This window comes from Dermacentor variabilis, chromosome 1 (assembly GCF_050947875.1).
Source record: "Dermacentor variabilis isolate Ectoservices chromosome 1, ASM5094787v1, whole genome shotgun sequence".
NCBI lineage: Eukaryota > Metazoa > Arthropoda > Arachnida > Ixodida > Ixodidae > Dermacentor > Dermacentor variabilis.
Genome location: NC_134568.1, coordinates 152,636,860 through 152,662,472, shown reverse-complemented (window position 1 = coordinate 152,662,472; position 25,613 = coordinate 152,636,860). Strand labels below are relative to the sequence as shown.

Below are 25,613 nucleotides of genomic sequence, written 5' to 3'. Positions count from 1 at the left end.
GTTTTCAAACGTGCAGACGGCGCCATAAATATATGGCACTGGCGATTTGAAATTTGTTTGCGGCACCATGTATTTACTGCATTGACCCATGAAGGGTTAATATGTGGTTTTGATACCGCTATGGTGAATTCATTCTGCCTCACAACTAAAACATAGGCTTTTGTACTGTGGTTTGCTGCTACAAAATGAAAGCTAATATAGGGCATTATATGAGGATCATGTATGAAACGGTAGTCTGTAAACACAGGATGTCATAACACTGAGTTGAAAGGCGGCTATTACAATTTGCTTTTGCTCTTCACTGTGGCGTTGTTAGCACAGTGGCCACTTTTACCTGCAAATAAAGAAACTAATCATATTAGCTCCTCAAATAATTACATCTTTGTCGTATCACTGTTGTGCACGTAAGCGTGCAAGGACTATAAAAACAACCTCGTCTGAAGCAACCTGATCATCCTACTAATTTACTGTCACTCACAGTGGCCTAGCTTACTTAATTGGAGTCATTAACTGTTTGCATTTCAGAGAGAATAAATAAAAAAGAAATAAAAGAAAAAAACTGAGATGTGTGGATACAATTGATGATGTAGAGTACTCATTAACTTGCTACTTTACCTTCACTGTATAGTAATGCAGACTTTTTGAAAGCAGTACAGGATTCGCAGAGAATTAAACAATATTCAACTTGCAAAACAATATTAACAGAATAGGCAAGACACACAAAACTCCATAAGAAAGTGCCAAAATAGAATGTGTGGCTGAGTGCCAGTCCACTGCTCAATGACAGTTTGCGCTTCTTTAAAGTAAATATGCAATTGGAGGGCAATATAAGGTCAGTTCATGGCAGCTGGCATGTTTCATTACACGATTACCAGGCCAAATAGTTCACAGCCTGCATGTACATTTCAATGCGTGTCGTTGACTGCCTATCCACACTAGTGTGGTGACGGTGCTGCCACCTGTAGCTCGATCTCGTGGCAAATATTGTTGGCGATGGCAAAAAAGGATACTGCTTCAATAGTTGCATTTGTATTCTGCCTAATGTGTTCAGATCATTGCTTTCTTTTTTATTCCAAAAAGGAATGTACCCAATCAGATTGCTGTGCCACGACTGCTGTGACATTTTCCTGACATATGTGACATGTAGAATGTGAGGCATTTATTTTAACATGAGGACTGTATACCAGAATCCATATTGACCGTGATCTCTGTGGTGTCATTATCCCCGTAATGTGCAGTAAATGAACGGAGTAAACTGGTTGCAGTATCTTCCTTGCTTTTCAGCATTCAGATCATGCATTGTGCAAAATAATGTTGTCTTCTAAAAAGTGTATTTAATGCCCTTGCAAATTTTCACATTTAGTATTGGCGGCTATTTTAAAAATAGCTCTCATTGTTTTTAACTTTGATTGGAACAAGTTTGGAGCAAATGCCTTGAAATATGTTTCATCAAGTGGGTTACATTCTTTTTCTTCTCTTTGCTTTTCAGGACATAGGGAGATTCGATGGCATCCAGAGGGTTATTTTTGGAAATGGCTTTGGCTTCTGGTTGCACAAATTGCTATTCTTGGATTCAATTTCCTTTCTCTCACATGGCAAGCTGAGTCTGCCCCTGCAGCGCTACCTTCTCATAGACATCGATGACATCTTTGTGGCTGAGCGGGGCAGTCGCATGATGACCCATGATGTGCAGGTTAATTCCTCTTTTCTGTTTTTAGCATTACCTCGTTGACAATTATATTTTACGATCAAAGGGCTCCAGGCTGGTATTATTGCTTGATGATGTGGTATTGCTTCAATTTGGAAGTATTTTTTGTTTTTTTTAGGCTAACAGAAGCACTGGCAAATGCACTAAAGATTAGGCACGCAAGCTGCTACCATTGGCTGGTCATATGCTGACAGGGTACAGCGCTGTATTTCATGTCTTACGGCTATTTAGACTTTTGGTGCCAGCAAAACATAGTAATGGACCATGAGCTGCATGTTCCTTGTTTTGCTTTCATCAGGGACTCCCTGTACTTGCTGGCTGAAACACAAATATCAGCCCAATTACACTGCAAGAGAGCAGCATCTCCCAGAGATCTTCCAAGACATCAGTGCTCCTGTTTAGAGAAAATTCTGTATTATCCTGGCATGCGTACCTGCCAAGTTTTATGATATTATTAATAATTCCAGATGTTTAGCACTTATTCATAATTGCGATACTATATGATTCCAGTCAATTTGTCATTTTTCACTTGCATCCAATAATTAACCTCATGGTTACCAACTTCAGCACATTTGTTTCTGTGTTGCTTAACATAGAATTTAGCTTTGTATCCCTGATCATGGTTAGAGTGGCCACCATTGTCCTTGCCAAGTGCACCTTGTATGTTGTTGCTGAGTTTCAGTGACAGGATATCGGAAAAGTAATTTCAAAGTGTTTATTTCTTCTTACTCTGTGTTTATTCTTTGTTAATCTGTACATCTCTTACGCAGTATGAAGTCCTGCAAGGACAGAAGTATACATGTTTTGTAGTGGGGACCACTGGGATTTTAAGGTTTTCTACCCTAGTTGACGTAATATCTTGTGGCATTTCAGTACAAAGAAATGCAAGAATTGGTCCTATGGCAATGTCAACAGCGAAAAAAAACTATGACATATTTCTGTTTTGCTTAATAGACCATTCTGCAGTTAAAATCACCTGTTCGTGACACATTTTAATATACGGAATTGGTGCATTTTCTTGCTCAAAAAGAAGAATGAAGGGCAACATTGCCAGTGTTAAAGCATATTTTGGTATGTTTCACATGTTTACTATTTCAGCATCCAAATTACAGTAGTTTTCTAGCTTCGATCTTAGTACTTTTACCAATTCAAGGTTGGCATGTCTGTGTACTTGCTTCTGTAATTCTTTGCAACTTGCTTGCCTATGCACAGTATTTAACATGTCTAAATATTTTTTAGGCACTACTGGATGCACAGCAACAGTTCCGGAAATTAATTCATGGCTTCCGCTTCAATCTTGGCTTTTCTGGCAAATTTTACCATCGTGGATCACACGAGGAAAATAAAGGAGATGATATGCTGCTCTGTGAGTTGCAGGTTCACTTCACTGACATTGAGTCCCTTTATTTCAAGCAAGACTTATTTGTAATGTTGACTGTTTTGCTTTTACCCTAGCTCATGCCCACGAGTTCTGGTGGTTTTGTCACATGTGGAGCCATAGCCAGCCTCATCTTTATGACAATGTGACACTACTAGAGACTGAAATGAGGCTCAATCGTGAGTTTGCCAAGGTAAAAGGATGGTGATTTTCCATTGATAAGGTTCTATATGGAAAACGTAATTGCTTTTGCATAGATCCCAATTCTTGCATAAAGGCATGCTGCAGTTTGAAGTAATGTCGACTAAAGGACAGCTTCCCTATGTTGTTGACAGAAGCACCGTATCCAGACAGACTCTGGCTATTCAGTAGCACCTCATCATTCCGGTGTGTACCCTGTTCATGAGCCCTTATACGATGCCTGGAAGAAGGTCTGGAACATACGTGTAACCAGCACTGAGGAGTACCCACACCTTAGGCCAGCTAGGCTGCGCCGGGGGTTTGTCCACCGTAACATAATGGTGAGTTGGCTGACACTGGCCGCTGTCTAGCTTAGTTATGAAGTAGCATGCATCATATTCATTGCAGTTTGTCACCATTTCAAATGAGAACAAAGACTGGTTATGCATCTTGAAAATAAGGACAGAGACTGCTTATGCTTCTTGTTGTTGCATTATTTTGCAGCTTATGTTTTCCAGTCTTTTGGATACATTGTATTTAGAATCGTACTGAACGTGAATTTTTTATATTGATACACTGATGTACAGTAAATCCTAGTCATGAAGAAATTGTTCTATGCACTAAGCTTTTCATGGCTCTGACTGGTATATGCATTTTAGACTGGATTATATTGAGTGGTGTGTGCCAGACTTGGCTAAGTACAGTAAGGAAAGCAGGAAGTTCGCAAGGTACATTTCTGCATACCACTGCCTCGCCTGCAATGAAGGAAGGAAAAAAAGATTTTTTTTTTCTTTCTGCCATGGTGTCCTGTATGCTTTAGTGCTGCAGCAGACACCAAGGCAAGCCATGCTGTACAAAGTGTAGAGTTTCTTGCTAAAGTTACTGTGGAACTGCAATCATTCAACTACTATGGGAATGATGGTTTCTTCATGCTTATGGCTTGAGACATTCTTGTGGCTTTGTTTACTATGCTTCATCCGCCTTTAATTGTCTAAATTTCGAAGAAATCCTACTTTTTTAAGCACAAAAGGGGATAAGATGGCATATATGCATAATCGCTACCATTTGTTGTTTGTAATGCAATATTTTCTTTAAACAATTTCATTTGCAAAGTTGCAAAGCCATACGAAGCCGGCAGGACTATGTTTAGGCAGGTCCATGTAGTAGCCATCATTCCCATGCTGGCTGAACTGCCAGGCTTGCAGCTGCCATAAATACTAGCGCCAGAGTTCTCTCTAGTAATTGTTGTAGGAAACTCAATAATGGCAAGAGCATCTCAAAAAAGTTTGTGTGCATAAACATCAGCTCGCACAACCTGTTTAGGTCTACGTGCACCGGTTAATGAGCATATAATTTCACAATGTCAGCTTGTTCACCTAATAGCTGATCAGCATTTTTCCCACTAAAGCAAGTTCCTATATTTAAAAAAAGAAGACTTGTTTTAGTTGTCAGAATTTATAAGACTTTCATATTGAACTACATGCTATATCGAACTCACAGGCTCTTTTTTGTGATATCCGTATGAATGTGCGGTAATCCCTCGTTATAACGAAGTCAGCGGTATGGTGAAAAAATTCGTTATAAGTGGTAATTGGTATGAGCGACCACTCGAGTAAAGCTAAAGCAGTTGATCTTTAATTGTCCCACAACTGTGAGGAAGTCAAAATACAATGTATTCAGTGAAGCAAAAGTTTATTCAGGTGAAAAAAATGCAGTGAGCTTTGGCTGTTTCAAGTTCTTACCGTGCGCGAGCAACCCCTGCTCTGATTTGACCAAGCATTACACAACGTCGTGGTTGCTGCCCATGCAGTCAACCTTATTTCGCCGCAGGCATAGATACTCCCGCGTCTGCACCATAGTCGGCACTTCACGTGGCTCTTTGTCTGCCAGTCCTTTGTTCTCGTCGGGGCCACCAACAATGTCAATTATTGTTGCGACTTGGGGTTCGAAGACATGGGATCCTCTTTCCTCATGGTGGGGTAAGTGAACGTGAGGCTGGGTCCGATATTCAGGACGTTAGACAAACACGTATATATTCACACATGTAGAAGAAAATGCAAAGTAATACAAAAAGTTGATGAGGAAGTGGTAGTTGCCGATCACTCCCGCCGTCCGTAGCTCCTTTATTGCGTGATCATTGTTTAGTCACTTCCCCCAATCCGGTGTCAGGAGGCCGATGACATCAGGTCCCACCAATCCGGAGGTAGGTTGCCCCTCCCTAAAAGGGGAACTTAGTCAGAAACGCACGCACGTCCTGGGCACAAACAGGGAAAGGAGGGGAACGTATGCTGACTCCGATCGTATTCTGACAGGTGATGGCCGGATCATCACACTGACCATGTCTCCGTCTTGGACACGCCGGTTTGTGCTGCTGACAGGTGACAGCCATATCATTTTACTGACCGCGTCTCCTGCTTGGACGCGTCAATTTGTGCAGCTGACAGGTGACAGCCGCATTATTGCTAATTGCTCAAGCCTCTCCTGGACGAGGTATTCCCATGCTGGTCATAATTCATCCGTGTCGAAAACCATTTTGACGAGGCCGTCGGCCTGTTCCTCATAATCGTGCGAGCCGTGACCAAAGGGTTTCGCAGGGCAAACGGCCGATCACAACAGTATCACCGCATCTGTCGCTGGGGTGTACACAGGAGCAGCAGTGTCAGCCCATTCGAATGTTTTGAAGTCCCCTTCTACCTCTTGGCCAGCAATTTGTTGCTACCAATTTAACCAGACGTGCGGCAGATTGCTGTAAGTCTGGTCATCATCAGGGTCGTTGACGATGGTGGGGGAAAAGCCAGCATTCCAAAGCAGTTGGCGACCTTCGAAGGTGTGAGTTAAAAGTTCAGCAAATGGATCGCACCAAGCAAATCAGTGTTGTACCTCTTGCTGGCATCATACGCTGTGAGCATACGCTGCAAAAGAGCCTTGCGGTGCAGCTTCCGGGTAGTCTCAGTGATGCCCTGATCCATCGGTTGCAATACCGCGTTTTTGTTTGCAGCCAAAAATTCCAAAGCGATCGCCTTGAGGTCGTTGATCTTCCCGTGGCTTTGACAATTGTCAATTATGAAAAGCACTTGCCGATTCTTTGCGTCGAACCATCGATCCAGAAGGCACACGAAGTCTTCAAAAAGAGCAGCAGTCATCCATGCTCGCTTGTTACTTCTTTAGATGCATTTCTTGGGAATAGCTGCATTTCGGAAGCACTGTGGCTTCTCCGCCTTCCCCTGTATCAACAAGGGAAGCTTGTCCTTCCCTGTCGCATTAGCACCAAACAGCACCATGACACGTTCCTTGCTCTGTTTTCCTCCAGATGGGGATCCGCCAGTGGTAATGAACGGGCAATTCGGTAGCATCTTATAGAAAAATGCAGCCTCATCTAGGTTGTAGAGGTCTTTGTCTTCATACTTTTCAAGTAGAGCTTGGAGCCGATGTTGCCGTATGTCTGCAGTGCCACGGTTCATGGCTGCGCATTCGCTAACGATCAACTTTGACGTCACACCCTGTCATTTCTTGAACCGCTCAAGCCAGCCATTGCTGCACTTGAGTTCTTTATGCTTCGGCTTTGAGCTTCCGCTTTTGCAGTAAGTGCTGGTCCATGTCTGTGGAGATTTGCACTCCTGGTTTTCTTCAGCCATTGTAGAAGTAAACCTTCTACTTCGGAGTATTTCGAATCGCGATTCCTCTTTCTTTTCGCCAAGAAGGTCTTTTCAAGGTCATCCAGCACAGCTTCCTTGTTTTTCAATACAGTTGATAAAGCAGACAGGGGTATGCCAAATTCCTGCGTGATGTAAGTTTTCCGCATGCCACCTTCTTCCACTTCAGAACTTTCAGCTCCAAAGTCAGACGCTTTCACCCAGAGACTGACAGAGCCATTTATCACTGTAGACCACAAAAGCACACGCGAGGCAAGCCTATCGAAGCACCCCAAATAACACACAATCACATGGCCTGCAGCACGGATCCAACTGCATGTGCCGTCTGCGCCAAAGTGACTGAACGCGGCTGGCGATGCAGAAGGCAGAAGCTTCAAAATGTTGTCAGGGCATCTCGCTTTCCTCGTCAGTGCGCACTGATGATGGCGACGGTTGCAATGGTGGGCTTGGCATCGGCTTCACATGTAGCGGAAGAAAGGCAATTGCAGTTGTGGAGACCAAGAAGCAGGAACTATGGAAAGGCACCCATTGGTGGAAGATTGTGCTCGGGAGGGCAGGCTGGAAGAGGGCAGCTTTGAAGGAGCAGCAACGTCAAAACTGGCAGCGAGGAGGCAAGGAAAGAAGCTGACATGAAGGCGAGTGAGACGGGTGACTGGCATCCAAATGGCTTGCAGACTGGAGAGTGAATGAGGAGGGTAAGTTACGTGGGGGGGAGGCGCGTTTATGGTGGGTGCAGAGGTCACGGAAGACTACAAGAGTATCACGCTGGAAAGTGCCGCAAATGCCGTGGCTCGAGTCTGAGGTTGTGTTCGTTGTGCTCAAAAAACGATTAGCCGCTCATTGTGGGTACATAGCCCGATTGTGAAAACTGAACAGTTTTGCAGTAGCTGCACTTTGCATGATCGCTGGGCAATTTTTTTCTGAGGTGTGCAGCCGCGAAGCTTGCAAAACGAGTATTTTGATGCACCCTTGTCAACAACACTGTGCTAATTTTACGGTGCGAGTGCCGGTGTTTGCACACCGCCACGTCTGCGCCATTTATAAATGTCTAGGAACAAATTCTATGACTCTACCATGCATTTAGACCGTTTGTCTACAGTCAGATGGCACGAATGGAGAACGACCTGCTCGAGAAAATCACCGGGAAAACACGATCTTGCGTTGACCTGTCATGTTGACAGCCTGACTCATAACTGGCGACGCTTATATTTTTTGTGCTTTTCGCAAGTTATCGGTCAATTTGGGCCGTCAAAAGTGCAACGAAACTAGGGGCGGTGTTTTATTGCGATGCAGGTCAATTATGGCGAGCAAATTTCTAGGCCGGCTTCCCCAAAGTTGTCTTCCCAATTTGTTAACGTTGCTCCTCACATCGAACATGGCACTTATAATCGTAGGGACACTTCTTTCGTGCTTTTCGGCACGTTTCAGCACCAGAAGTGCTCTTTAAAGTACTAAAACTCATAGAGTGCACCCCAGGAATGCTATGGCGCAAGTCTGCCCGCAGTCTTTTGGCCACTTTTCGGCATACAAGAGACCGCGGTGTTCTGGCATGGCAAAGCATCAGGAAAACTTCATTTTCGTGTGGATTCTATCACAGGGAACACCAGCGATGCGATTGCGGCCGATATTAATGGCTCGGGCACGGTGCACCATGGAATTTTGCAGCTTTCATTCACTCCGCAGTAAACAGCTGGAAGCACACGGCACTCACTTGGTACCCGTTACTAAGCATTCATTGGTCGTGGGTTTGGTACTTTTGTGGCCTGTCCTGTGCTTGCATGAAACTAATTTGTCGGCAGTATTAATTTGACACTGCATGTGCAAAAGGGCCGCTGCCACTCGGCGGCGGCAATGTTTCTGCTCGCCACTTCACTCTAAACGGGTCAAGCTCTTCGTGCACTTCGAGTAACGCGGCTTAAAATGCATGCGTTTGGGTCTGGACCGGAAGAAATTTGAATAAAGTGATATTTTGAGTGAAGCGATTGCGTCATAACGAGGGATCACTGTATTTGACTGTCCGTACTTCCATTGTCAAATCACCTTCTCACATTGGAAAGTCCAGAATATTTAAAGTACTCTATTTACTCGATTCTAACGCGCCCTCGATTCTAATGCGCACCCGTTTTCCGCAACCAAAAAGAAAAAGACACTCGATTGTAACGTGCACCCGTTTGCCGTGACCTAAAAAAAGAAAAGTCCATTACAGTACCGCGCACCTCATTCTTTCATACATAAATACAACTTTCTCTCTCTTGGAAAAAATGAACATTTCTCCCAATTCACTAAAGTTGCGATAAATAAAAAAAGTCATAGTTTCGCCCGAAAGGTGAAGCATCGAAGTATGAAGCATACTAGCTAAATTAACAAGCATGGTATCACGCGTGCACAAGCAAACATGAACACGTCTCGCTCAATGACTGCGGAAACCCTGTAAAACGCTGGAGCGAGGAAGTGCAGTAGCAGGAGTGAGGGAATTGACCTTTGTGCGGTCTCTCTTGATTCAACATGAACTAAGCAACGAGAACACAGCGCGATACGCCTAGATGCGTAGACTCTTGTGTCTATCGCAGATCGCTTTCAAGATGAGGGCCATGCGGTCGCGCCGTACGTAGCAGTCGCCAGTGTAGAACGCCTCTCCTGTTTGCGCCAGTCCCCCACACAAGTTTCGGAAACTCCGAACGCCTGTGATGCGGCCAGATTTCCGTCTGTCTCCGCTTACATGATCGCTTTCCTTTTAATTGTGGCATCGTGATGAACTCGGCTTGTCTTTGCACTCGACAATTCCATGCTGATAGAGCAAACGCTGTAAGCGGGAAGACGGACGGTGCACTAACCTAAGCCTAAGGAAACATTGCCTAAGCACACGTACTGCAGGACATGGAGGAAGCTACGGCAGCTAAGCTTGAAGCGCGTACAAGGCGACCATTTTGAAATGCTGATGGCGATGTGTTAACACAGATTTAAGGTCGTACTCAATTGTAATGCGTACACAATTTTCGGACCCGTTTTATTGGAAAAAGTGCTCGAGTAAATACTGCAATTGATTTATCAAAATTAATGGTGTCCGGAATATGGAGCACGTATTTGTGCCATCATGTGGATGGCTTGTTAACTGCACATCTTGCTTGACCTGCTTGCCAATAGATGATTCTGTGGACAGTGCATCTACAGCTGCATGCCAGCTGTAGGCAATGTGCAATGAGAATCTGCAGGGAGACCTGCTTTCGAAGCGTGTAGAAGCAGAATGTGCTTTCAATGAATGTAGTGCATATTGTCTGCATGCAATTAGAGCAGCTATTCGGGAAAAAATACTGAGTGTCACTATTGTTCAGAAGTTTCCTGGAATTATACATGTGGTACCGAAGTTGTCTTAAAAGTTTTTCAGGAGTACCTGTTAATCATTTCACGAGGAAGTATTTAACCTTCTATGTGGCGGCGTTATTGTTTTGTAACGTACCACTTTCTACCCAGCCTCTGAGACCCACAAGCTAGTTCATGCACAAGCTAGTATCATTTTACTAATGTGCTGAGCGGCTGTTTTGTAATGTACCTATCTTTCAAGGTTCTTAGTTAAGGCTTTCTCCTCCAGAGAGCAACACCTGTGAATTTTGCATCAAGGCAGAAGCACGCGAGCTCATTGACGAATTTTCTTCAAGTTTGCTTTTGTTAACTGCCTTTATGCTTGTCCTAGCTGCATGAACAATAATATTATGTTCATAAGGAGCAATAAAAGACCGACATGTGATCCTTATTTTAAAGTCTTGGCATTTCTTACAAACGTGAAGCATTACAATTCATGTTCGTGGCCGTATGGTAACGTTGCTCGAAAGTGGGTAACATTTGGTCTTGTTTTGTCAGAGGTTGTATGTTTCCAGATTTTTGTGTAGCCTGGCAGTGTGGGCTGGGCAATATTATTGTATTTCTTTCTTTTACGTGCCCACACTAATTTATGTCTCTTAGCCGCAGGCACTCTGTAAAATTATATGTGATGGCAGCAATCAGAAATACAGGCATGAACATTTTTAATAGCGTAGCTTTTCACACAATAACGAAGGCACTCACATTGCCGTTTGTGTTTGGTTGATAACATTCCGTGTTAGTGGTTGTAGCATTCGGACTTTTTACTGAAATGTTCTAATTTGGCCCACTATTCTCTGCATAAACTGAGTCCAATTTTTTTAATATGTTTAGCATTCTCTGGGAACTTGCCCTGATTCTGCGTGATTGTCTAACTTATTTAGTGGCCAACCCCGAAGAATAACACAGCCTCTAACACGGACCCAAAAGCAGAAGACAACTGGTACTACTTTGAGTGCCATTTCCTGAAGGACAGGTTCAGAACCCCGTGCAGTGTCTGCATGCTCAATGAATAAATAGTCCACCTATCATACTCCACCCATAAAACACATAACGTCACCTGTAAGACATAGTGCAACATAGTGCCATAAATAAGCACCTCTGAAAGCATGCTAAACACTTCTTTGATAGCAACCGGGATTGGTTCTTCATAAGTTTTTATATAGTTGAATGCATGAGTTTGGTACAAATGGCCAACAGTACCTGTTCAGTGCATAGCATATTGACATGATTCTAACACGCCCCCAAATCTAACGCACACCCAATTTTGGGGGCTTAGACTAACACCTGAATGTAACATGCACCCGAATGTGACATGCACCTGAATTTAATATGCCCCCAATTTCTAAAAGAGAAATACAGGGAACCCTCACTTGAGTGAACTTCAAGGGATCCAAGGGAATAGTTGACTGAAAGTTCACTAAACTGAATGTTCGCTAGAATATGGAACAGCATAGGGCACAGCAGACATCGAGTCAAAAGTGTGAAATGCAATTTATGGAGTTATGCACATCAATATATACCAAGTGCATAACAGTTGCATTGCCGCCTAGCTCATTTAAAATATATATATATAATTTTCATTTGCACTGGTGCTCTTAAAGCACAAGAAGTAACAAAGCTGTCCAGAGAGCCTTCGTTTTTGTACGCTTCCTCTGGCACAGCTTCTTGCTGAGACACAGTCTCGCAACTTTCCAACGCATCCTACAGCCTCGGCTAGGATTACAGGATTTGTACCTGCCTCTGTTGTTGCATCTTCCTCGTTGCACTCTTCTTTGGGACGAGCATTGGAAATAATTTCCAGACCTGATATTTCAGCACAGGTAACCAGCTCACTGTCACACTGCACATAGCCGCCACTGGAGGAGCGATTTGGGGGTGGCGGGCACTGGCTACGCCAGTGTTGCAGAGCACAAAACTTCGTTGAACTGATTTTTAAAATGAGCCCGGCTCCACTGATGAAGTTTGCTCAACTGAAATATTCGCTATTCAGAAATTTGTTTAACTGAAAGAGTTTTGGATTGAACGCATAGGAAAACTGCTGGGGATTTTCTAAAGGTTCGTTATTCTGAAATATTCGTTCAGCTGATGTTCGTACACCTGAGAGTTTACTGTATAGCATGTCCTCAAATTTGCAATCAGAAAAAAATGAGATGAGCAGAATTTACTTTCACAGTAGGGAAACTGCTTCCTTTAAATGTGCTTTCATAATGAAAGCAGTGCATCATCGTCGGAAGTTTGCATTTCATTGGTCATAGATACCAAGTACACAAGGCGGTCTATTTGAGTGATCACTTTTACAGATGCTGCTATCACTTTTAGAGGACATTTCCTTCAAGGAAATGTGCTCCGCTGTAATTTTGTGATGGCGATGATGCTGAGTCTGACGGCTCTGACAGTAGGCATTTCCAATGCCGCAAGCTCGGTAGGTTTCGTATTTGATTGTAACACACAAACACTTTTTCAGACTCATATTTTTTTATAGAGGTTGACAGTTAGTTCATGTAAATATAGCACCTAGCAATAGTGACAAGCATAGATTTGCATTACATTGTGGTGCAATGCTACCAAACAACATACCAATTTATAATTTATTTCTCTAAGAAACAAATTTGTTCTTGCATAATGATTTAGTAGGAACAGTATGCCAGCAATAAATTTTTTCTCTTATTTTCCCGATATATGGCACCGTAGAGGATTAAACACATTGAGGAGTCGAGGGCTCATGACTGCTGTTTGCGGTAATTGAGTTGAAGAGAATCAGTCACTAGAGTCAAGGTCTTTTGTTTTTCCATTAGTGGCTAATGCTAAGAGCCACTGTAGCCTCCTGCATGGAACCAGGGCTAGAGCAGATTTCAGGACTAAAATACTTACTGTATTTACTCGATTTTAACGCGCCCTCGATTGTAACGTGCACCCGTTTTCCACGACCAAAAAACAAAAAAGAGTACGATACAGTGCACCTCGTGCTTTCATATAGAAATACTATTTTCTTTAATTTGGAAAAAACAAATTTGTTCCCAATACACTAAGTTGTGATGAATAAAAACTCAAATGGAAGTGGCGTACCTTGCCGCCAAGATTTTCACTGCGCCGGTATGAGTCGCAGGGGGCAATAGATATCACTCGATGCCGCTATCAGACAACTCCTTATCACTATCAACAGACCAAAGCATTTCATCCTCGGTGCCGTCCATGGCATTCGAAATCCTGCACTTTTTAAAGGCCCTATTGACCATAGCAGACGGGATCGTGCACCATGCATCTTTCACCCATCCAGCAAAGTCCTGCAACGAGGCACTCTTCATTTCATTGGTGGGCGTGAATTCGTGACAGTCACTGACAAGCTATTCGGTGTAGAGTGCCCAAATTCTATCTTTCACTGGCTTGTTCAAACAAACATCGAGTGGCTGGAGCTGCGATGTTATGCCGCCGAGTATCATGAAAAGATCGTCTGTGCATGCAGCCAGCTTGTCCTTGATGCGCTGCTTAAGGTGGCACCTGAACGTGTTGAGCACAAGCATCCCATGCAGACCCAAACTGCCGCCGAGTCTCTTCCACCAAACGTTATCAATCCAATCAGTGACCAAGTCCATGGTCATCCAACCTTTTTCATTTGCGCACACAATCGCACCACTCAGAAACACGATTCCTTTCGGGTGCGTCTTCCATCTGAAGATAAGATACGGGGGCAGCTTGTGCCCATCTGCAGTGCAACAAAGCATTGCAGTGACTCTAGTTTTTTCGTTGCCGGAAGACAAAACATGCACTTGCTTCGCCCCCTTCTTTTCAACAGTTGTGGTGGCAGGCATGTCAAAGTAGAGCGGCGTCTGATCGGCATTTCCAATCTGTCCAAAGTGGTAGCCGTTTCTATGGTGCAACTTCAAAATGTACCACTGAAAACTGCGCAATTTCTCTTCATATTCTTTGGGCAATTTTTGGCATATCCCTGTTCGGCTTCGAAGAGAAAAGCCTTTTCTTTTAGTAAATTTGATAGCTTTGAAGTCACTCCGCCTTAGCCCTTTCTGTAGGGCTAACCGCATCGCCCGTACTCTGAGCAGATCGGTCGTCACAGGCTGCTGTGCCGCTCGCTGCACTTGCACGTATTTCGCGAGCAGCTCTTCTATTTCGGCGAAGCAGCCCTGCTTCGGTACACTGAAACCCTTCCTTGTTGCTTTGCTGGCGAAAATATTCTCCTTCTGTTTGCGCCAGTCCCGCACGCAAGTTACGGGAACTCCGAATGCCCTTGATGCGGCCCGATTTCCGTCCGTCTCCGTGCACATAACTTTCCTTTTAAATGCGGCATCATGGTAAGCTCGGCGTGTCCTCGCAGTTGACGCTTCCATGCTGATTGAATAAACGCAGAAAACGGGAAGACAGGCGGTAGACTAGGTTACGCCAGCGCCTGGTTACACATACAACATGGAGGTATGCACATGGAGGAAGCTACCGCAGCTAGGCTAGAAGCGCATGCGAGGCGGCCATTTTTTGAATTCTGATAGTGATATGGTAATGCGGATTTAGTGTCATACTCTATTCTAATGCGCATGCAATTTTTGGACCCGTTATATCGGGAAAAAGGTACGTGTTAGATTCGAGTATATACGGTAAATTTATTGAGAGCGAATAGTGGTTCTGTGCTGTTGTCTTCCACATAGACAGTATATTGCAAATTCTCTCCCTGATTTTGTGTTGGTTGACTCCCCCCCACCTTTTTTTTCTTGGCACCGTGGCAAATTTGTTCGTGTGCTTGAACTTGCAGGTACTGCCAAGACAGACATGTGGCCTTTATACTCATACCATCTTCCTTGAGCGATATCCAGGTGGCAGAGAAAAATTGGACAGAAGCATTCATGGTGGTGATCTGTTCTACTTGTTTGTTTACAATCCGGTAAGAAACAAGTCTATAGATATATGTTACTGTTGGAAATTACACTACCTGGGGAATGCAGCAGCATTTATTAGTATACAGCTGCTCTCTGAGAATGTACCTTGCTTGAAAATGGCTTGTGCAGTCTCTTTTCTTTTCTTTTTCAGTCTTTATTTTTTTCTTTTTCTTTTTTGATACTACAGCATAAGCTGCATATAACATAGGTCACCAGAGTCGCGGATATCCACACTATAAGTGGTACCACACTATAACCAAAACATTTTTCAAAGGCTGCACATTTACAAAATGTGCCCAAGTAGCTGCGCATATCCGAAAATCGAAGCATGCGATCGGGATGTTGCATTCGTCTATGTTTACGAACATGGAAAAGTTCATGATCATGGACCTGCCGTCTTTGCATAAAGCAGACAAAGTGGCAATAAAAAAGAGAGAGAGAGCAACATTGGGGAGAAAGTTGCCCACTGGTTTTCCAGACCTGCTGGATTATTAGAAATTCCATGCACTGCCACCAACTCCACAGAACTAATCTAGAATCGCGACCAAAATTTCGGACGGCATACAGGGTTTCGTTTGATTTCTCGGACTGATCCATGTGTGAACGATGTTGAAAACTTTGGTTGCGGATTCCTGGCGAGATGTGCTAATTAGGCCCAGCTGGCTGGGGTGTCAGGTGGCATGCCATTGCGGGAAGCTTGCCCTTGATATGTTCGTACCCATAGATGATTACATAGAGATTGGGCGAGCGAGCACGTGCGTGGGCTGAACCGATGGCATCATGTGTGAAGTGGAGTTTGGTTTCTGAAGCAGTCGGCTGCGGCAACTACTGCGAACACCAACTAAGTTTGTATGTGCATGTACTGGTAGGAACGGCAGAAGCTTGTATGTGGACATCAAGCCTAAAAGATGTAACTAAATTCGCAGAACACCCCTTAAACTGACAGTCAAGGTTGTACGCGTGATATCTACAGTTCACGATGATGTGTATCGCAATGGGTGCACACAAGCTGAAGCCGTCGTGCATGCCACTAATAAGTGGCCAAGCAAAGGCTGCTGCATCACTTAGGCAACCACCACGCGCCCCCATCACACTGCAGCTGCTTTTCTTCATTCCTTTCTTTTTCTTTTATTTTCTTTCATTTTTTTTTTAAGCATCTCCTGCTTTACCCTCCCATTGGTGGGCACACCTCGTTGAGAAGTGAACTTGTTACTGTGCTTGTCTGTGGGGTTTTCCAGCGAAAACCGCATTATAACTGGTACTTAGTCTTGTGCAGCTGCACTATAAGCAGTATAGGTATACAGGAAGTTCTATGGGAGGCTAAACGGGAGTGGGAAGAGGCCCCGTTATAGCCTGTTCTTCCCTATAAATGGTATCGCCGTCAACTCAAATGTGAACAGTGGAGCATCTGGCTGAAGGTGCAGTATGTTTTTTGAAGGTGCAGTTATTTTTTCCCGTTTTCCTACAACACCGTTATTCTTACTAGGCGATTTTAATTTTCCAAATTTAATATAGAATACGCATCCACCCACCATAAAGCCTTTTTACGTTCAGGCTAAAGATTTCTGTGAACTGTGTTCCCTGTTTTCATTTTCCCAACTTGTGACTCAGCCTACCAGATCATCAATCAGAACCGCTAACATGCTTGATTTAATCCTAACTAATCGACCAGAACTTGCTTCCTCTATAACATACCTACCTGATATTAGCGACCATACCTTACTGACATTCGGTTTAAAAGTCTGCTATCCCAAAAGGACAAAAGTTAAGAAAGTAACACTCGATTACAAGAAAGCCAACTTTGAAGCCATTAACAATGAACTATCGTCATTTATTCAAACATTTTTTGTTGATTTTGAGAACCGTACGGTCCAGTCAAATTGGGATATATTTGTAGACCAAGTACGCCTATTAACTGAAAAGTTCATTCCTAATCGCATCATTACTTCAAATCCTCAATCCCCTTGGTACAACTCTTATATAAAGCGCCTATCTAACAGAAAAAAAACGTCTCTATCACTAAAACAACTTGGAAAACCTATAACGTTGCCAATCATCTGTACTTAACTGCACTAAAAAATGCTAAAGACAATTACTTATCCCATACATTACCTGACATGCTTACGACAGATATCCTAAAGTTTTGGCGCGTCATTAACCCGTCTTCTGATAGCTCAATCACCTTGAAAGATGAGTCAGGTAAAGTTATTCCAAGTGAAGCTTGCGCAAACATTCTCAGTGAATCATTTGCAAATAATTGTTCCACTTCATCGAACATTGATCTACCACACACAGAACACTACAACTATCTCATTATGCAACCCATAGCTCTTGACTTTGCAGGTATTGCTAGGCTGATTGATTTGCCTTTAAACTCGGCTCCCGGTGATGATACCATTAATAGTAAATTTTTGAAAAACACTAACACATACAGTTCTGTAATACTTGCTAATATTTTCCAGCAATCAATAAACACATGTACTCTGCCTGCTCAATGGAAAATAGGGAAGGTGGTTCCGTTGCATAAGTCTGGTAACAAAAGCTCACCCCTGAATTACCGCCCGATTTCGCTTACCAGCACCTGTTGTAAACTTCTTGAACATGTTATATTTACTAATCTCGTTAACTTCCTTGACTCGAACTCATTTTTCACCTCTGCTCAACATGGTTTTCGCAAAGCATTCTCATGTGAAACCCAACTAATATTTTTCACTCATAGATTACACTGTATTTTTGATTGCGCCTCCTGTGCCGACTGTGTATTTTTAGACTTTAGCAAAGCATTCAACAAGGTTTGCCACAAACTGCTGCTATTCAAGCTGAGTCTTTTAAACCTTGACAGTAACCTGCTGAAATGGATTGAGTGTTTTCTTACTAACCGTCATCAATTTGTTACTGCGAATAATTGTGATTCATCATTGACTGAGGTTCGTTCTGGTGTGCCTCAGGGATCATTACTAGGACGCCTACTTTTCCTGATTTATATTAATGACCTACCTTCTTCATTGACATCTCACATTCACTTGTTTGCTGACGATTGCGTGATATATCGTGAAATAATTACTAACGACGACACTAATGCTCTTCAGTATGACTTGGACTATGTGATTGATTGGTGTAACACTTGGCTTATGGAACTTAATATTAATAAATGTAAAGTTATGCGCGTGCAGTGGAACACCAGTACTCTTCCTACTTACTATCTAAATAAAATTCCTCTAGAACCCGTTAAATCATACAAATACTTAGGAGTTCATATAACAGCAAAACTAACCTGGAACATTCACACTGAGTACATAATAAGTAAAGCTAATAGCATGCTCGGTTACTTATGCCATAAGTTTTCCAAAGCACCACCATCCTTAACACGTTCACTGCGTCGTGGCCCACCGGTGGGTCACGCAACGCAGTCCAGCCGTGCTGGCGCAAACAACAAGGCGTTTCTTGCAGTGCGGCGACGACATGCTTCCACAAATGCATGAAAATGCGTTTCCACTATCATATCACAGATGGCGGTAGAGATACAAAGCGCGCCTGTATTTATTGACATTGGCGCTTGCAATGCGTCTGATGATAAAGCTGACGGCTATCAGGAAACGGCGAAGAAAATGTTCCAGCTACCCGCTCGAGCCTTTTGTTCGGGCGCTTTCCACATGCGCAACATGCTTTTGAAAAGCGCTCACAATGTGTGCAAGAGCTCAGCTGAAGAATTAGTCAGTCCTATTCGCAATAACTTGGGTCACTCTCAGTACCAAGCCTCGTGGTCCTCATCCTTGTACTTTCCATTTTTTACGAGCATTCAAAAATCGTGATGGACTGTCAAAAATTCGACGGAGGTACAGAAAACCAGAAGAAAAGACCCTGCGGTGGAAGCGGATTCGCCGGGTCACACGGCAGCCCAAATACGTTGCCATCCACTTCGTGCGGCACAACTTCTGCTCCAGCGAATGTTGAGTGTTCAAGCAGCGACGATGACAGCCTCAAAGAGTTATTCGAAAGTTCTTCTGAACTGTGGGATGGTGAGTCAAGCGGTTGCAGTGAAGTGGTATCTGAGGATTCGGAAAACGGTGATGTCCAGGCTGCATTACCTGCCGAAAACTGGAATGCGATAACGACTAGAGTTAGAGCGATGTCATATTCGAGCCCCCCTGTGCTAATCAGCCTCCCGACTAGCAACGATGCTCTCAGCTTGTTTTCTCTTTTTTTGACTGATAACATTTGGGACATGATGGTTCGTGAGACAAACAGGTATGGGAAGCAGTACATAGACTCGAACGTCCTACAAGAGAAATCGCGCGTGAAGAAATGGACTGAGACAAACGTGCAAGAAATGAAAGTGTTCGTTGGTGTACTGATCTGCATGGGTCTAGTAAGGCTTCCTAATCTGCAGCACTACTGGGCAAGAAGCGATCTGTACGGCGTAAACTGTATTCGCCAGAACATGGCCCGCGACCGGTTTCTGCTGCTACTAAGGTTCTGGCATTTCGCAGATAACGAGAAACCCAGCGCACAGCAGGATCGCCTCTATCGTATTCGACCTTTGATCGAAAAAATGAATCGCAATTTCTGCTCAGTGCTGGAGCCAGGCAAAGAGATTGTCATTGAGGAAACGATGATTCCGTGGCGTGGGCGTCTCGCCTTTAGGCAATACATCCCTGGTAAAGCCCACAAGTATGGAGTCAAGCTATACAAGGCCTGCACAAAGGAGGGCTATACATTGAAAGTGCAAATATATGCCGGAAAATCTGGCGCCACAGCGGGCATGGGGCATGCCGAAGAAGTAGTAGTAAATTTGTTGGCTGGCTTCACCGGCTGTGGTCGCACACTTTTCGTCGACAACTTCTACGCTATCGTCACGCCTCTTGAAAGATGATACATTTTTATGTGGCACTCTCCGATCGAACTGAAAGGGGCTTCCGAAAGAAGTTACACAAGCTACAGTAAATAAAGGGGAAGTCGTTGGTCTTGAATCCCACAACGGCGTAAAGGTGCTGAAGTGGTTGGATAAACGGCCCGTTCTCATGATGACAACGGTTGCTGAGCATGACGCCAGCCTTGTTGATACCGGAAAAAAAAACGAGAAAGGGTGAGTCGATTATGAAACCGCGCAAAGTCCTCGACTACAACGTGGCGAAAAAGGGCGTAGACTACAGTGACCAGATGACGTCCTACTACTCCTGCCTACGGAAAGGGCTCAAGTGGTATAGGAAAGCTGCGGTGGAGCTCATCGTTGGAACTGCAGTTGTAAACGCATGGGTTGTCCGTTCAATGGTGGACGGTAAAACGTCGCCAATCATCGAATTCCGCGAGGAGTTGGCACGCGCACTCTTCGCCACAGCTCACATTGAGACCGAAAGGACACGCGGAACAAAGTGCGCCCATACGCTGGAAAAGGCTGATGGACCTGCACGGTCTGACCGAAGGAGATGTACTGGATGCTACGCATCGCTGAGAGCTCGCAGAAGTCCAAAGCAGGCAAGGGTAATGGCGAAGAAAGTTGTTACGTTTTTCGCAGATTGCGCGGGAAGGCCATTTATGTGCTTGCCATGTTTCAATCTTCTGCACGAGTAGAACTCCTGAACATAGACTATGTTTTAGACATCGTGAGCTGGTGGCACGTAAGACGTTTAGTTGCAAATGCTGTGATTTGAACTGTTTTTTTTTCTTCCGAAAGTTATTCTGGAAGTACTTCAATAAAATGTCGAGTTTGAGGTCTTGTTCTTGAGTCTTGGTGCTTAGTGAATGCTGAAACGCAGGGTCACGTGACTTTGCCCTACAAAGGGTAGTTGGTCGGTGGGTAGTAAACGTAGCAGGCAACGGCTTCAAAACGCAAACTCTTTATTGTGGAAACTTGTGCATGCCCAGGAATAGAAAGAAGAATCGAGGGTGCGAGAGCAACAAGCGCTTCTGGCACTTGTTCGGACCAGAACGACCGAAACTCTTGGCCGCACTCTAGTTACATAAAGTAGAAATTTTGCAGACCGAAAGGGCGCCGCTTTTCAAGGACATCCTTGAGAATGCGCTTCAGTCGCGTTCACTGGGGATGAAGCGAGCAGAGTCGCGGTAATAAATGACTCGATAAATTCTCCAGATGCCGTATGCTACGAAGATCCATTATCCATCTTGTTTTTATGATCCATTTGGTCCTTCACGTCAGGTCATTATTGTTTGATGACGTAGCCGTGCCGTTCAAACGTCCGTGGGAAGCGACCTGACTATTGGATCATTGCCGACTGGACCTCACTATTGGATGCACCTTGCAGCCCATATTGAACCACAGCGCGCAACGAATGGCGAACGCTATCGTCAACGCGGGTATCTGCTGCTTTTCATTTCTGTGATTGGTCGAGAGCTGCTTTCGTCTGATGATCCCGTCAGGCTTACGTCACGCGAAATGGAGCGGAAGATGGACAATGTATTCTTATAAAACGCGGCCCCAGTGAAGCAACTTCCTAGAAGTGCACGGGCCAAGTGAATCACGTGATGATTTTCTTCGCTAGCATACGTGATTGAAGTAACCCGCGCAAGCTGCGACCGAAAATGCCGGTAGAGCCATCTTTTAGCACGCGGAAAAAAACAGCCTCAGAAGTGTGCCCCACTGGTGTGTCACGCCGCACCCGCGGAAAGCCTCGGGTGACCCACCGGTGGGCCACGACGCACAGAGATCAAAACTATGATAACGGGCTACGCAGTGAACGTGTTAAAATTACTGCTTTGCCAGTGATTAGTGTGTCCTAAATTAGAATACGCTGCAGCTGTGTGGGACCCATACCATGAAAACCTTATTTCTTCACTCGAGCTTGTCCAAAATAACTCGGTCCGGTTCATATTTTCAAATTATAACCGTACCGCTAGCGTAACATCAATGAAGGACAATCTAGCTCTTCCATCACCTGCATCTCGTAGAACAATAGCTTGTTTGACACTGTTTCACAAATTTTATTACCATTCCTCCCTTCACAGTAACTTCATTTCTCAGCCTCATTACCTATCGAGCCGCATCGATCATCGCCATAAGGTCTGACTTCAAACAGGCAATACTAACACTTTCGGTCAATCATTTTTTCCCAGATCATCACGGCAGTGGAACCGCCTTCCCTGTGAAATTGTATCTATTGTCAACAACAAACTGTTTCGTAAGGCATTAGCTAACATTGTATAATTAGGAATTATTAACATGTTATTTCATTTACTTGCCGCACTTACAAGCGACTAAGGACGACATTGGTTAATGTTGTACTAACAGGAATTATCAAAATGCTACTTTGTTTACATTGTCTGTCATACTTACAAATATTGGGCAAGATATTACATAGTATTGTATAATTAGGAATTACTAACACGCTGCATTGTTTATTTTCCGTACTTTATTGTTATATTTCCCGTTTTCCCACTCCCCTCTGTAATGCCTTCGGGCCTTGAGGGTACCATAAATAAATAAATAAATGTGCTGTTTGCCAGTTATCGTCAGACAGAGCAACACATATCCAGTTTGGCTGCTGGAAGTGAGGATGCATGCTCAAGAGAAATATTGTGGCTTTTTTTTTTTTTTCCAAGCCTGCTTGCCTCACCCACACTAGCAAGCAGCGACATCAGTAATGATCGATGGAAGCATTGCGTCGTGCAGAAATTTCAGAGGTTGAGTGAGACAATGAGCATGAAAGAAAACAGAAGTCAAATTGTCCCTGTTGGGTTTGCATCCTCGTTTCCAGCAGCCAAACCAGATATGCATTGCTTTGTCTGAAAATGACTGGTAGATGGCGCAAATTGTACGTTCGGCCACATGTTTCAGTGTTCGCATTTATACCATGTTGGTACCATGTGGAGATTGCACAGCTGTGTCTGACGAGGCACACTCGTGGGAAACAGGGGTGTGGCCTTTTTTCTGGAATATTTAGGGCCTAATTTAGGGATGCAGCGCTAACATGGTAATATATGGTGAATACCTGCCTTAGCTTTTTGACTTCAGTGACTATTTGCAACGAAGTATCTGTTGCATGACAACTGCACTACTTTTGCAACTCATCAGCGAGGATACTGTAACTACTCAGGTAAGACCCGCTCTCGTGTAAGTCCTGCATTGCCACTTTAGAGCAAAAAAATGTGAAAGAAAGAAGAAAAAAAAGAAAAAAAAAGTCTTCACAGCATGGTCTCCTAGATTGCCATGGTGCACTGTTGCAATCTTGGAGGTTGTGTTGCATGCTGGTCAATTTTAATAAGCTGCTACCAAATGGTACAGTCAACCACAAAAGTCTACGGACCGTAGGATCTCGGGGGGAAAACGTTCAATTTCCGAGCAGCCTGTAGCAGTAGTCAGTAAAACTGAAATCACTATGTTGTTCACATATACTGATAAATGCTGTAAATACGAATACTAGGCTGCATTGTGAGGCTGCACAGATATTAAGCCTTTCCCCAGATTTCGTGTTCTGTAAAATTTTGTGTTTGACTGTACTAGTTACTGTCCTGCCAATGATGCCATCATAATTGTTGCTGTATCCTGCTGGATCGCAATCATGTAGCCAACGTGGCATAGATCCAGCATCCTGTGTGCTTCATCTGCTGTGTTCAGGCGCATTATTTAACAGGTTTAGCAGCTTCATGTTTTCGAGTACAGTAAGAGCGCATCTCTTCAAAGAATTGTGCTCATGGATTTTGAATATGTGGCATGTGGTTTCGTTTGCGAATATCATCAAGAACTTCAAGGTGATGGTAATCTCGAATAGTAATGGACAGCACAGAGGATGACCAGTTTTCGGAGAATGCTGATGAGACGAGCTTGTCAAATACGAAGACGGCTGAACAAAACTCTTCATAGTCGACTGCTAGTGGTTGCGTTATTCTGCATGGCAGTCTGATCGCAGTTTGAGGCTTCAGTAAGTAGCCATAAGCCTGCCTCATGTTAGGCCCACACCCTGTAAAACATCCAGAAAAGAAATGCAAGCCTAACATGAGTAAATATGGTAGCCCTTGATGTGAAGCTCTTCCTTCATTTCCAGTGTGGTGAGCGCACTGCCACCCCTCAGCTTAAGGGGTCACTGAACATTTTAGTGTAATCAGGCGCTTTAAAGGGACTGACAGCCATTTTTTATGGTACCCATTTTTTTAGTGCAATGAAAAGTTTACAGGTCCGAGTGTCCAATCATACAGTGGTAACTTGACCTTTCAGTCTCTAGCACGTACAACAGCCCTCATGTGTGCTGCAATGCATAGAACAGCTCTGCCGGCTCTGATGCTCCACTCATTACCACAAAAGCAGCGTCGCTCATTAGCACGCTCTTCTTTTACTTTGTAATAACCATAGAATGAAGTGCAAAAGCCTAATAATATGTGAACTGCAATTTTAACCAATAAGTATGATGTGCTTAACAACAGCCAGCTTAGGTGCAGTAATCTCATACACTACATCCAAAGTACCAAAACTTCACTGCCAGGCCACACCACTTACTGGTTTTTGAGACATCCTTTGCCAATTTAAAATTATAATTCCTACTTAAACCAGAACAGCGTGCTGGATTCTATCACTATAAATCATAGTCATTTCATTTCCATGAACGTCTCTGAACACATTCTGGCCAATTGTTGGTCCCTTTAAGCATGTACAGTCATACCTCGTTACTACGAACCCACGTTAACTAATTTCTCAAATTTACGAATATCTTAAAGATCCCCACCAAATTGCCTATTTCTTCAATGTAAAAGTAGTTTAGAACAACGAATTTCAACACAGCGCATATTTCAGAATAATGCACATAGTTTATTTTCCCGTTTGTAACCTAGGAACATCAGTATTACGAATTCGACTAAAAGTAACAGCGCCACAACTCTCGCGTGAAACAGAAGCCGCAAATGCAATAGCTATCTTCATCACCACGTCGAGTGCCAACTGCTTCATCGCAAACGTCACCAAAAACTTCATGACAAAGGTTTGTCAATGTTCGCACGAGATCCAATGATGAATGCAGTAGCGACGGTGCCAACAAAGAAAAGCAGTTTTCGCTGCAGGACAAATTAGACGTATTGCAGGGAATCGGCACAAGGAAAAAGCAAATTGACGTGTGCAGACAGCATGGCATTGCCCCATCGACTGTCGCGGCTATTTTGAAAGACCGAGACAAGATTGTCAAGCTTCACCGGGAATCGCAACTCGCTCTACGAGGAAACGGCTGTGACTGGGAAACTTTCAAAAATGTGGACCAAGCTGTTCTCACGTGGTTCAAAGATGCCAGACTGCAAAACGTTCCCATGTCTGGCCCAATGCTCCATGAAAAAGCCTGTGAATTTGCTGATGCACTGGAAATAACTGTGTTCGACGCCAGTGTGGATTGGCCTTTTCGTTTCTGCCAACGGAATGGAATAACTTGGCAGGTAGTCCTGGGCAAGAAAAAGGCTGCTGACAGAGAAGGTGCGGATTCCTGGCACAATGATTGTTTTCTAGAGGTGGCTGAATT

At 43.9% G+C, this 25,613-nt stretch overlaps 1 protein-coding gene across 1 annotated transcript in view; it reads left to right on the top strand.

The window, feature by feature from the left end:
• Positions 1-25,613, top strand: part of sfl (N-deacetylase and N-sulfotransferase sfl) — an 89,734-nt gene that overhangs the window by 24,711 nt on the left and 39,410 nt on the right. Inside the window, exons 5-9 of the mRNA XM_075697677.1 lie at positions 1,490-1,693; positions 2,948-3,074; positions 3,164-3,279; positions 3,422-3,607; positions 15,039-15,167. Coding sequence (XP_075553792.1) covers positions 1,490-1,693; positions 2,948-3,074; positions 3,164-3,279; positions 3,422-3,607; positions 15,039-15,167 — 762 coding nt within the window. The remainder of the gene's footprint in view (positions 1-1,489; positions 1,694-2,947; positions 3,075-3,163; positions 3,280-3,421; positions 3,608-15,038; positions 15,168-25,613) is intronic.